This window comes from Polistes fuscatus, unplaced genomic scaffold, assembly GCF_010416935.1.
Source record: "Polistes fuscatus isolate 324 unplaced genomic scaffold, CU_Pfus_HIC Scaffold9, whole genome shotgun sequence".
NCBI classification, from domain to species: Eukaryota; Metazoa; Arthropoda; class Insecta; order Hymenoptera; family Vespidae; genus Polistes; species Polistes fuscatus.
This window is the reverse complement of record NW_025113173.1, coordinates 1,843,771-1,858,282: the sequence shown is the minus strand read 5'-3', so window position 1 is coordinate 1,858,282 and position 14,512 is coordinate 1,843,771. Positions and strand designations below refer to the sequence as shown.

Sequence of the window (14,512 nt, the reverse complement as noted above, 5' to 3'; positions counted from 1 at the left end):
GTGGAGTGTTCCCTTTAAATCGTACACCATTAGACTTATTAGATTTTTTGTTTCCCCTCATGAAAACTATTGATATTAGTTTGTTTTAGGATGAAGTAAAATTTAGAAATAAATACATTAAGTAGCCGTCAATTTAATAAATTTCATTTTGAAAGATTATTTTTATAACAAGTTAATTAAATAATATATATATATAGAAAACGTGTGCGTCACTGAAAATATTTTATGCGTTGGTAGAAAACTTTTAAGTATATTATATATTTAATTAAAGTATTTATGCGTAACGAAATTTTAATTGAAACCAAATATATTTTAGTTTAAACAATTACGTAAACGTTTGAGTAACGTTAAAATAAGAAATGTATAATCTTTAAATTCTATTAATAAATAGATATAATATAATATATATAATAATATATATTATGTTTGTTATATACACGTGTAACCTTCGGAAAATCGTATAAACAATATTCAATAAAAGAACTTTCATAGACTGACATTGAGTCAGTTAACTGTTGGATTTCGAAGAGGACGGTACGTTAAATTCATACTAAGTGCTTTTAAACTACAATATACGTTTCCTTCGATTAATTAACAATCATATTTAAGGTAAATTATAAATAGTATTATACTCTATTAATATTTTGTATTGTTTAAATTAAAATACATTTTGTTATTGTTGTTGTTGTTGTTTTAACGATTATTTCGAGAGTTGAACATTTTTTAATCTAATCAAAATGTCAGATCGAAAATATTTTTGCATTGAATAATTAAGTAGAATGACGTATGATTTTTATCTATATCATTCTTTTTTTTCTTTCTATTTTTATTTACAATAGAACAATGAACCGTTCCAGTTTCAACAATCATCCTGTATAATTCTTTCAATATACATTAGTCGGGAAAAAAAATTCCTATATTGTAAATATAAAAAATTATATTCTATTATTTATAAATTAATTATATTATATTATTTATAATATTATTTATATTTATATGGAATATATATTAATTATATTATATTATTTATAAATATAAAATATTATATTCCATTATCTTTTTTATGTTTTAAAATATTCCACAGTACGAATGATAATAATTTGTTGCACAAATGAAACCAGTAATGTTATCAAACGTATACTTATTTTTATTCGTTTGGTCGTAATTATGTCTGATTACAACGAAGACATCAATACGTGGGCGTAGTAGTATCTTTATATTACACAGAATGATTGTGTAATTGTGTTATAAATTTAGAAGGATGGATAAAGGAAATAATTAACGTCAGAATTTGTCGAACTCGTGTCCGAAAATATTTCTTTTTGGTAATTACAGAAACGTGTTATACGTGTGTGTTTGTGTGTGTGTTGTCAGAATTCTTTCTTTAATAACAGTTTTTACTCATGGGGGTGGGGGAAGGGGGGACATAAATCATTATTGTATTGTCGTTAATGTACGTTTCTGATGTTCACCTGACTATAAAACATAATGGAATGTTTTTTTCTGCCTGGTCCTTACAAAAGTATTCGTTCGTTTTTATTACATACCGAATTGAATCAAAAAGAAAAAAAAAGCAAACCTTTATAGTAGAAAGAAGGATCATAATTGGTGTTAGGGCATGTCAAGAATTTTTCGTACGAGTTCGATAATCAATGGTACGATGTTGTAATGCCTTTATTAAAGTTGGTAGAAAAACAATTTCAAGAATTTCTCTAATTAGTACTGGACCAGTTAACACACACATACACACGTACATTATTACGTACCGTACGTAATTAACAAACTAAAAATTTCCGTATATGGATTCATGTGTATGAAAGTTGTTAGTTATTATTTCGTCATTCTTAAAAAATTCGTAACATAATCAAAAAATGTATACAGGATGATCTGTTCTTTTTTCGTGACATATAAAATATGAAATTAATTATTATTATATGATTTTTCTAAATAATTCTAAATAATTATTTCTACAAAAATGATGTTTCATTTTTATTAAATATTTATAAAACAAAATGTGTACATACAAACATTGACAGATTATTTGTCAAATTAACGATATTATTTAAATATATTTATTTTTATTAACTCGTAACACTGAAAATGAATATTGTTAGCAATAATGGATTTATAAAAAAAAAAAGAAACAAAATGTACAAAATAACATACACATATTAAATTAAATGTAAAACGTAATTCGTATTGAAATGATTGGATGTCTTCTGAAATGACACGTATAATCGTTGATAAATGAAAGATAAAATATCAAAGGTAGGGGAAGGGTTATCTACACGGAAGAATCGAAGAGTTAAAGAGTCAAAGAGTGAAAAAAAAAAGAAAAAGGAAACGTGGGCCGTGGCTTTAATTGATCGGCATATCCCGATTGTCTACACGAGTGGACTCTCCAGGGATAACTTTCCTGACTGCCCAACCCTCTTCCGTTCATTTTAAAGACCTTCTCCTCTCAGTGGAAACAACGGACGGTTTCTTCCCACGCATTATCAGAGAGTACGTTCTTCGTTCTAATTATCTCGCGATCCGTACAATCGAGAATCGATTGGTGGGCCTTTATTTAAACTCGTCTCGAGAAACGAGACACGTTAACGAGATGAATATTTTATTAAGTACTTTTCTTTTCTATTTTTCTTTTTATGTTTCTATTGCAAACACTTTTAAACAACTCTCCAAATTCTAAATTACGTTCTTCGTTCTAATTATTTCCTAATCAAATTGAAACATTGAAAATCAATAAAAAAACGTGCTATCAAGTTATAAATATTTTATTCTTTATTTTTAATATTTTTCTTTTCGTTTATTCCAAACATTGAATTATACTTTTAACTCTAACAAAATCATCTAATTTTACGCTAGAACTTATAGATCATCGTAACGTTTTTCGTTCTAATTATTTCGCGATCCGATTGAAGTTTTGAACGTTAAAAAGTATAAACGTGTCTCTTTAATTAAAAGAATAATTGTATTTTTCTTATAAATATTATTTTCATTGATTTTTTGCAAAAAGACTTTCAAAGAAACTCGAAACTATTTTCTCAATTCTAATAAATGATTTAATCTCTTACCCTAGAAATTATAGAAGCTTGGTAATCGTCAAAGAATTCCTTCAACGAGAGAAGAATTCGTCACGACTTCCGGGATGGGATTCGAAATACTTAGTAAGGGGGAACGAAGATTCGCCAAGGAAGAAATACATTGTGTTTCTTCTTTAATTCGTATCTAACTCTTTTTCTTTTCGTTTTCTTCCTTTCTTCGTGTTCTCCTTCTACAAGAAGCATCAAAGAATTCAGGTTCGTTAGGTTCGGTGTGTGCAACGGCTCTTTTGAACGTTCTGTCGTCCCTGTCCTATAAATAGAAAAAGAGGGAAGAGGAAAGAGACAGTTATACACACACGTTTACACACACACGTTTACAAACACCTACATACGTACATATTTTTGTAAAAAGAATAAAAACAAAACAAAAAATAATACGAAAACCCTTCATCGTGCAAGTGTTCATTCAAGATTGATTTTACATTGTAATAGGACATAGGAAACCATTGATGATTACTTTTATATATTCCTATGGGTACGTTCATCTTGAAAATCATGTTAAATAGTTTGCAAACATCATTTCAAACTCGTAGTTGTCGTCAGCAACTGTTCGAGACTCTGAGAGTTTGTCGTCGTCGTCGTCTTCGTCTTCGTCGTCGTCCTATTTTTGGAGAAGCCTCGTTGCTCTCGACCATCATCATCATCATCGTGGTGGTGGTGGTGGTGTTGGTGTTGGCGGTGGTGGGGTCGCCAGGGACCATGGACTATCGCCCGCGCCATTTATGGGCGCGTCGCGACGCATGGTCACTTACTTTTAATGCCGAATTTTCTCACATTATTCAGGAAAACAATCGTGAATGATGAAAAATAAGAATAAATGAAAAATCACGTCGCACGATTGCATGTGTGTGTGTAATAGAAAAAACTTAAGGGTGAATCGAATTTTTTTACTTTCTTTCTTTTTCTTTTTGGGGCTAAATATTCGAATAATAATCCGTCGTATATGGTAAAAAACAAATGTAAAATTTTAATTAAAAAATTTTTACGTATTATTATTATTATTATTATTACGTATTATTATCTTTATATGAAATATTTAATTTATAAATATATTTCAATTTGATATTAATTTATTAAATTATAAATTTATTTGGTTTTATTATTGTTCGTTCAATTGTGAGAAAAATCTAATTTTGCAATAAACGCGTTCGAAGTTTCGATTAGTCGGTCACAGATATCATCTCATGCACGTACGTTTTCTTCGAATGTGGAACATTGGCATCATCCAGTTAGCAGGAAACGATGAAATTTATTGCATTTCCGATTTTCTTTTCTCGTTGCATTTGTACCTACATACTTACATAAATACATTCATACATATATATTCGATTTCGCTGTTTTCTTCGAAACAATTAAAGGAGAAAAATGATCGGAGTAGTATAAATTCTTCGTTTTTCGGATTCGTTTGAGAAAAGTTAAGAGAAAGAGATAGGAGTATAGAAAAGATGTGGGTCGTCGAGAACAATGTAAAAGCAATTAACTGTCTCGTGTTGTCCAGCATCGCAGCAATGCAGTTCGTGTTGTTCGAAGATATAATTACCGACTCTAAAGGCAATTATCCTTCAGTATAAAAAAAAAAAAAGAAAAAGGATCATCCTGGTCGTCTCATCCCACGTAAATTTATTTTATTCTACGGATACATGAAATTTCTATAAACGAGGTTAAATTTGAAAGGCGACCTAAGATGATAATGATAATGATAATAACGATAATAATAATGATGATGGTGATGGTGATGATGATGGTGAGGCTGATGATGAGCTTCGAAAATTTTCAAAGATCGGTTCGATTAAACAGAATCGTACTTTTCATTGGAATGAAAATTTCATGCTATTACTTCCCATTGCTGCTGTTACTGTTCGTTGCTAAAGTAATAAAGCATTAAGTGAGATAAAAAGAGATAGAGAAAAGGGGGAAGGGTAGGAGGAAAGGGAAGGGAACGTGGCCAATCGCACTTTAGGTCGCGTTTCTCCACGAACTGGTTTTTGTTCTTTCGCGGAGGGACAGAAAAGATGTCGGTCGGGCAGGCTACTTTTCCAGGTCACCGTGGTGAGCCGTCGTATATCGTTGGGCGTGGTGAACGATAAGAGAAATACTATTTCGTTAGATCTACGGAAATTTATCCTCGTTCAATCTGAACAGGTACACGTGTACAACACTTATACGCATACGTGTTTTAACTACATACAAAAATATAATATATATGAACAGGTACACATGTACAACACTTATACGCATATGTGTATTAACTACATAAAAAGAATATATATATATATAGTTTATAACTTGTGTATATATATGAACAGGTACACAGGTACAACACTTATACGCATATGTGTTTTTTAACTATATTAAAAATAAAAATATATATATATATATATAATTTATAAGTTGTGTGTGTATATATATAATAGTGTAGTATCTATGTGCATACATTTTAATCGGAACTCGATTCCCGTCGTCCTCATCTTCTAATCTTTCTGCCTCATTAGCCGATAGAAAATAGAATAAGAAGAATAATAAGAAGACGGGCGTGCGCTCGTTTAACCGGCACGAACTAAAGGAGCAGGAAGCGTTAGCGGATCACCGAGAATCAATGAACTTTGTTAGAGTCTGATGAACCGGTTGGGTTTCCAATCGAATGACGAAGGCACGACTTCGATATGACACCTTCGATACCCGATGATAAGACCGCAAAATCGCGCTATACGATATCCAGCAGCATTCATTCCGTTCATCGAGCTTGTTCTAAAATTCGATGGATACGTGGGTGGGTGGGTGGATGGGTGGTTTAGTTTTCTAACGTGATTCTAACTCCCATAGGATTATTTCAATTTTTTTTTCTTTCTTATTCTCTCTTATTCTAATTTCAATTCAATATCACAATTTTTATACGAAAATAATGAACTCTTATAGCAGACGATTATAATTGCATTATGCTGCTGCAATTATTTGCATCGAAATTAAGAATTCATGAGACATGCATTATTTTAAATTCGTATCGTATTTTTTTTTTTTTTCACTTTTTAATACGATGTCATGTTACACCATCGTTGAAACGCGTGCTAATTTTCTTGCATCGATGCAAGTTGTTTTTGATAACGAGTTACTATGTAACATTACTCTACGTGTATCGTGAAATATTGCGGACAAAGCTGTAAAATGATCGATCAGCCTACTTTTGCCATATATTACGCGTCGTACGGATATATTATTGATTATTCAATAGATGCAAGTATTATTATTGTAATTTTAGATTATTAAATAATATCGCACTAACTAACATTTATGCTAATATCTGAGTAAGTTATTGCTCGTCAAACTAAATTTGTATTAATTAAAAATTAAATTTGAAAAAAAAATTATGCTTTTTCTTAATATTTTCGTATAAAATTACTATTAATACTTATTATAGAATAATTCAACAATATAATATAACAAAATCATTTTCTAATTTTCTCATTAAAAAGAATGAAAATACGATGTAAGCGATTTACACGTAAAATTGTATCTTCATTTAAGTATACTTATTTATTAATTATCATTATTTATTCTAAACCAAGCGTACATATATATATATAATAAATGAATCTACTATATATACACGTTGATAGTTAACGTTAAACACATGTGCATGTAGTTAAGAGATAATATAAAGTAACGTAACCATTCAATGCTTGATCTAATCAACGATAATTCAACGATCGATGTTTTCATGGAATATCGATACGGACCCATCAAAGGACTTTCGTCTGTAAAGACGAGGATCCATTCCAGATTGGCCTCGATTGAATAGCACACTCGATAACTTTGTTCCCTCGTCACTGTCAGTTTCCTAGTTTCAAGAATATCTCCCATCTTGCTTTCCCCCCCCTCTCTCTCTCTGTTTGTTCAATTCCTGGACCTAGGGGATCCTTTTGTTCTCACCTATATACACTGATAACGTTTCTGTAGTACGTCTAAAGTTCCAACTTGGTAAACTAAAACGTTTAACAAATTATATATATGTGTGTGTTACCTGGTGTGAAATACCGAATATTTGAAAATGTCAAAATTCGCATGGTTAAATGTCAACAGATACAAAATACTTTAGAAATAGACGGAATATATTTTATTTGATATTTAATAATAATATAATTATATATAGTATCTATTTTAATTATACATAAATATTTTAGACTTACACCACAAACGACCATGTGAATTTCGACATTATTCAATTTCGATACACATATCTACGAATTACAACACTACAAAATTATATTTTATTAATTCGTACATTATTATAATAAAAAAAAAAGAAACACATATGAAAACACGTAGAAATTTTAGCTTGCCTACGCGATACTTCAATCGTTTAATCATTCTTCCGTTATCAGTTATTGTAAATATCGGACACGATGGGGGAAATAAATGGCGTTGACAGATAAAAAAATTAAAAAATAATAATAATAATAATAATAATAAAAGTTGTCTCACGTTTTATCTCTCATAATTATTTTATACGTAACGTGTGACGAATAATATTATAGTTAGAGCAGAATCACGATACCATTCGAAACTTCGTTCAATTGAAATCCTATGTATCATTTATTTGAATTGGGAATGGGGGGGAGGGGTGGGGAAGGGAGAGGAAAGGAAAGAAAAGGAAAAAAAAAAGAAATTATGCGAAGTTATTCAAAGAGAGTCGTTCGCGGATCATCCACGCGTGTCTCTTTGAAAGAAAATCGTGCGTATCATCGAATAGTAATTATCACTGAGATTTTCTCTCTCCCTCTTTCTCTCTCTCTCTCTGTTTATCTCTTTTTGAAACGTGAGATGCGATGATGACTCATCACATCATAGACTCCTACCTTTTTGTTTTTTTTTTTTCTTTCTTTTTATACTTCTTCTTCTTCTTCTTCCTCCTCCTCCTCTCCTCTTCTTCCCTCCTCGTGGAAGAGGACCTTATCCGCACTGTTGCGTAACGGGCAACGACAAAAGGGTTGCGGACCGTCGACCAGGATCGGTTCCGGCTCGAAAACTGACCGTTATCTCATTATACCAATTGCTTTACTAGGTCATCATCTTCCTTAGTTTTGTTTGTTTTGTTTTTTTATAGAGAAAGGGCTCTCAAACAACGTGTATCTCGTTAAGATTATTAGATACGTTAAAGATGCAACACATGGTTTTGTTATATCTAGTTACTATTATATATATATAGTTTTAGTGCTGAATACTTTTAACTAAAGTGTATTGTAAGAACAGAATAATAGTTTATTATTAATAGGACTGTTTCCATTGATTGAATATTATTAATTAGATTCTAATGATAAATAATATTGAATAATTAAACTTTTTCTTTCTATAATTTACATCTGACAATATTCAAACAAATATTATATTATTTTACATTAATATATATATTGACAAACACGTATAACCAAACGCATATATGCGTTCATAGCAATCAATGGGTTAACAAAAAATAGAAAGAAAAAAAAAATGTAATTTCTGATGGATAATCTTTGGATTCTTGGTTATCTCGAAAAATCGCGATGGAATCTTTGTCCTTGAACGATTCACGTTCTTGTGTTCATCCAAGATCAGTCAGAAAGAAAGAGAGAGAGAGAGAAAGAAAAAGAATCTTTTGCCTCCTTATTCTGACGATGACTCGTTCTGGGTGGATTCCTTCTTCTCTCGTTCAAGCTGATTTATCGTCCGTCCTGGGATATGGTGTAACAGGGTCAGACCGTGTCTCGTGGGATTATTCGAGACGGTTTCTTCGATCTTCCCCTCCTTCTCCCCCCATAGCACGTAAATACTTTCCCTTTTAAACGTTTTAACCCGATGATTCTCTAATGGAGTCAACCAAACGAGAAAATACTTCCAATCTCTTTTTCTTTCTCTTTCTCGGATACGTTTCTTTGAGATTTCACAAAAAAAGTATTTGTCTTTTTTATTTTTTTATTTTTTGTTTGATTCTTCTTCTCTATTTCTCGTAAGTATAGGGACAAAGAACGTTGACCTTTTCCTGAAACGTTTTGAGCCAACTATTATTTATTTATTTATTTATTTAATAATATTTTATTGACCCTAGAGCCTAGGCTCCCTAAAGGCCATTAATTACAGTAAAATACAATATAATGTATAGATAAAACAAAACAAAAATTAAAATTATGTAATTATTATTAAACTTATCATTATATTAGTAGTAACGCACAGTAAGTAGATAAATGTAAAAAGAAAATAGTAAATAATACATAAATAAAATTATAACAGTTCTATAATAGTGGTATAGTAGTGTTGGTTCGAAGCAATAAACATATGGTTTTAAAGAAAAAAAGAAAAAATTAAATTAATTAAATTAGTAAATTATTATAATAATTTATAAAATTATAATAATTTACAATACTTTTTACAAAATACTAAATACTAATTTACAAAATTATAATAATATTACATATAATAATTTATTAAATTATTATAATGTAATAATAGGATTTTATCTTTTTTTTTTTTTTCAAGATTCTTTTCTACTAACTGTTATTGAACAATAAAGTTTATTAACAGTAGACAAAAATGAAATAACTTATATTTCGTGGGAATAGAAATGATTAGAAGGATTGAGAAATATGATGTGTTATTACATAAATGTGATAAACCTTTGAGTGTGTGCATATATAACTGTTTATTGTTAACCAAAACGTATATGATTTTGTCGAATGATATATCGTGTAATTTCTATTCATTTAAGCGCGTGGGTTTTTCTTCGTACGATAATTCGAAAGAATATCGATAGACATTAGCATAGAGAGATTTTTTTTTTTTCCTATTCAAATGAATTTTATAGAAAGTTTAATCTTTACGAGGTAAACTGGGTTTAATTCGAATTCTAAAATCATTTTGGATTCTCTAACGATTTGGTTTTTTCGTTCATTCTTTTGAATCCTTTCCCCCTCAATCCCCCCATCCTCCCACGGTTTCGGTTATCTTTTAGTAATAATGAAAAATTTCCACAAAACAATAAAGTGTTCGTTACGTACGCGTAAATTGAAATTTGATTTCTATCTCTTCTCGTGGTAGTTGTTTAACGAAATTCAATTGAAAAAAAAGTATTCGAGAAATGTTTTAGAAGATTCGCGAGATTGGAATTTTTCTTCTCTTAAGTAAGAAATAAATCTCTTAATCAGAACTACGATCTCTTTTTCTTCGTGTCTCTCATTGGGAGGGGAAAAAAAAAAAAAGAAAAGGAGACAGAGATCGTTGATGTAATTGCAATTTTTACCTTACTCGGTTGGATTTCGAACGATTTAAATGTAAATATAGAAACGAGTGGATGATCGAAGATAAACGTAAGAACATCTTGCGTGTTACGTTGAAATTCCATCGATTAAAAAAAAAAAAAAAACGTTTTTTGATTCGTTCGTTCGTTCTTGGTCTTTTGAATTTTTCTTTTGTTTCTTTAAATTAATTTCTGAATAGTATTATTATATACAAGATAATATCGAGAACAACAACAATTGTGTATAATATATGATGCATAACGAACGATTCTAATCTATTTTATGCGAGTTTTGCGTGCCACAATTTTCACGCGACAAGCTTGTTGTAAATCGTAGAATAGGTTGGATCTTAGATAATAAATCATGTTGTTTCAACTATACTTTACTTATAATACCCTATACTGTATTTCGAATTAACTAGAAAGAAAGAGAAAGTACATATTATAACGCTTAGTTTTATATAATTACAAGTAAAATAATATAACAATCAAACACATTTGATTTGCTATTAATTTGTAATTTACGAGTTTAATTTAATTAATTCGAATCTTATGAACGAAAATGATGTCTCGCAATAGGATTAATACGCCGAATATGCTTCTTGTGTATATGTGTATGTCTGTCTGCCAAAAATATTCCTATTAATAAAATAAAGTGCGAATGACTTTGAAATATTTCGCAACGAACACGAATAATTGTTCAACGAAATATTTATCCGATATTTTTCAATAATATTAATTATAAAATGATGTTAATTTAATAAAAGCGTATAGAAACATAACTGTTGTTATAAAAAGAAAGATCTTATTTTCACATTAACGAATACCTAGAATAGGTAATGTGCAAATTACCTAGTTAACTTGATAAATGAAACAATTACCTATCATTCTAACAGATCACCTTAATTAATCTGCTGTACATTATCTAGATAATTTGCGGAATAACTGATTTGTGTAGTTTAGTTGTAACAGAGCAATACTAAATATGGCTCCCTGTTCTCTTTCACATCAGCATCCCATCCCCACTTCGAAGAATACGTTCTCTACCGTCGTCGAGTCTTCAGTATCACGCGTACTCTATTCTCATCACCGAATCATCATCGGTTCTTCTCTTCTTCTCTTCTTGTTCAGTGAAACGTGGCTCACGACGGTGTACACTTCGACGAAAGATTACTCCTCTCTCGTACGTTCATTCCTTCCTTCTCAGAACACTTACAATTAGTGACTCTTTCTTGGATCGTTTGATTGTTTTTCTATTTTTTTCAACCAAGAATACATTTTCATAGATAGATAAACATAGAAGTTTTCGTTGTCGTAATAATTAATCAAAAATGTATTCAAGAAAATAATTATAAGACGTGTTGAAATTTGTCGTTGTTATTTTTTTTTTGCTTCTTCTTCTTCTTTCTTATCAAAGATTCTAATAATTACCGTCTTCCTGATAAGTGCTTTTTTTTAATTTTTTAATAAAGAAATAAAGGTATGAAATAAAGGTGTATTCAAGTGAACAAGATAAGTGTCTTCGTTCGGTTGTCCCATTTAAGGAGACAGGAGGAAGGATAAAAAAAAGAAGTTGTTCTTTATCTTGCATCTGTGTGTGTAAGAAGAAGAAGAAGAAGAAAAAGGGTCCTATGACCTTGACGGTCCTAGGGCTTTGAATCCTGGAGCCGTATGACTTACGGTGTCTCATTCTCGTATTCTTCTCCTCCTCCTCCTCCTACTTCTCGTAGATGGAAAAAGAGATGACGATATATACGAGAGGTACGATCGTAGGGTCGATCAGATGACCTTGACGGGAATAGCTCGCAAGGTCGGACATCAGCCTGTTTGTAGCAAAGTGTAGGACGGTAAAAAGAAGAAAAGATAAAAAAGGGACATAAGGCAAGAAAATGTTGTCAAGTGGTGGTGATGGTGGTGGTGGTGGTGGTGATGGCAGTGGTTGTTGTTGTTTTTGCGTTTATACTACTACTGGCATACTCTTTGTCCTACCTATGGTACTTTGGATTATTCGATTAACGAGGAAGACTAATATCGTGGCATGCGTTGTTTCTAAAGCTGCCAGGTGGGTCCAGTTCATTTCACGATTTTCTTTTTTAATTTTATTTCATTGATATGTTAATTTTGATTTTTTTTTCTTTTCTTTCTATTTTTGCATTACTATAATACTGACACTTAAGACGAATAAAATCTAATTTTTTTAATTATATCGACATATTCATCGTCATTCGTTCGTAAAAATGTGTGAAACAAAATACACTTTCTCTTAATTTTTATATCGTAATTATTATATTATTTCGTATTTTTTTTTTTTATTTTTCCCCCATACCGACGAATATCTATTTACGCAGTTTTCTTTCGCGTGGAATAAAAAAGAAATACTAGAAATACTAGAAAGGAGAAATAGGAATTCCCCGACTAAGTAAAATCTGATTCATCTTTCGCCATAATACGACTACCATCATTGGAAAGATTGCAAAAGTTGATGCAAAACATTTTCTACGTTATTTGGCATTCTAACAAAACAATACAAAAATCTACATAAATAAATCTCCATTTGTGATTATATTTTTCATATATAAATAATATGCGTGATAGAGTTTGTTTAATACGTTAAAACTATTACTAGTACTACTACGTTTTGTTTTTGTCTTTTAAAAAAATAACATTTAAAACAAACAACATACTCAATCTTGTCTCTTTTGCATAATATACTCGTTTGGAATTCTTCTACTCTCTGTACACGTAATTTCGAATACGAAAAAGGAAATCATTTCATAGGTCACGTGTTCTCGAATTTGTTATTATTACGAATGTCATTTTGGTGGACCACGTGTTGCATCTCCTTTGTTCATCAGTGCACGCATGAACGAATATCTATCTACAATATATATATATATGTGTGTATGTGTGTTTGTATGCATTTACTATGTATAGATATACTGGTACAAGACAACATCTATCTTTGTGGTTTTCTCTTTTTCTCGTTGTTCGTTGGTTCTTTCGTGCGTGCACACGTTTGGCATGTATCCAGAGGAAGCAAAATTCTCTGAAGAAGATACACGAGTTTAAACTACAAGAGTGTCTCTCTCTTTTTTTTTTTGTTCTATTTTTCTTTTTTCCTACTTTTCTTCGTCTTTTTTTTTCTTTCTTTTTACTTTTATTTCTACGTATACGTTTAATGTATTCGTCTATCCTCTGTTCAATACGTACGTATGCGTGTGTGTGTGTGTGTGTATGTTTGCAAGTACAATAGTGCAATGTGCAATGATCGTATGTATTGTAATCGAAACTTCCTGTCAGAGGTGAATTTAGATTCAGGAAATGTTACTTACTTTCCTTTTTTCTTTTTTTTTCCCTCCCATTAGACAGATGTCCGAAAGGTGTTTTCCTCTTTTTTTTTTCTTTTTCTTTTTCTTTCTTTTCTACGAAGAGAGTTAAATGACATTTGTGATTGGTGGAAAGATTGGAATAAAAAGGAAAAGAAAGAAAAGAAAAAAGTTGTGAAAAGGCTTCTTCTTCTTCTTCTTCTTCTTCCATTACGCCGATGTCAGCGTTAGTTGAAGTGAAACTTTTTTCTTAGTTATGCCAATTATTCGGTTTCTCTAACGGCAAATTTTAAATATAGAAAGAAAGTTACCGGGGGGAGGGGGCAGATAGAATAGGGATATAATTATAATAATATTCGTTTCGCGTTATTTTCTGAAAAAAAAAGAAACAGATTATTTGTGATAATTAAAATGTTTGGAAAGAAACAACATTTGATTTTTCTTTTTTTTTAATTATTTTTCCCCTTTCAATTCGATCGAGATTATTTTCGAATTGAATACATTTGATAATAATATATTTAATACAATAATAAAAATATATTTGAATTGGAAGTCGCGTTTTTTAAAAGCTGGAGGGCGTAGTTTGGGGTTGTTCTTGAATTTTTTTTATCGATTTATCTGTTATGAAATCGTTGGAAATTTCTTATAATTAGTTTTTCCACATTTATAAACGTGATTGAAGGCAGCAATTGTGGCAAAGAAAGGAGAAAGAGAGAAAGAGTGACGAACAACGAGCGAGGAAGATGATTTTCGGAATAGGTATTTCCGTAACAGTATTCCTCTGTCTTATTATACACTCTCTCTTTCTCTCTCTC

The 14,512-nt window shown here is 30.7% G+C and overlaps 1 protein-coding gene and 1 long non-coding RNA gene across 5 annotated transcripts in view; one reads left to right on the top strand and one right to left on the bottom strand.

Moving 5' to 3' along the window:
• Nucleotides 1-14,512, top strand: part of LOC122525784 (protein phosphatase Slingshot homolog 2) — a 106,696-nt gene that overhangs the window by 81,803 nt on the left and 10,381 nt on the right. Inside the window, exon 1 of one of the 4 annotated variants that reach the window (XM_043648739.1) lies at nt 12,248-12,433. The exons of the other annotated variants lie outside the window; for them this stretch is intronic. Within the exon in view, the coding sequence (XP_043504674.1) occupies nt 12,261-12,433 (173 nt within the window). The 5' untranslated portion in view covers nt 12,248-12,260. Of the gene's footprint in view, nt 1-12,247; nt 12,434-14,512 lie in introns of those variants that run through there. 4 annotated transcript variants of the gene reach the window in all.
• Nucleotides 11,495-12,116, bottom strand: LOC122525788. Its single transcript, XR_006305880.1, has 2 exons — nt 12,052-12,116; nt 11,495-11,624 (listed from the first exon to the last, which is right to left on the bottom strand). It is a non-coding gene; the product is annotated as an uncharacterized LOC122525788 (long non-coding RNA).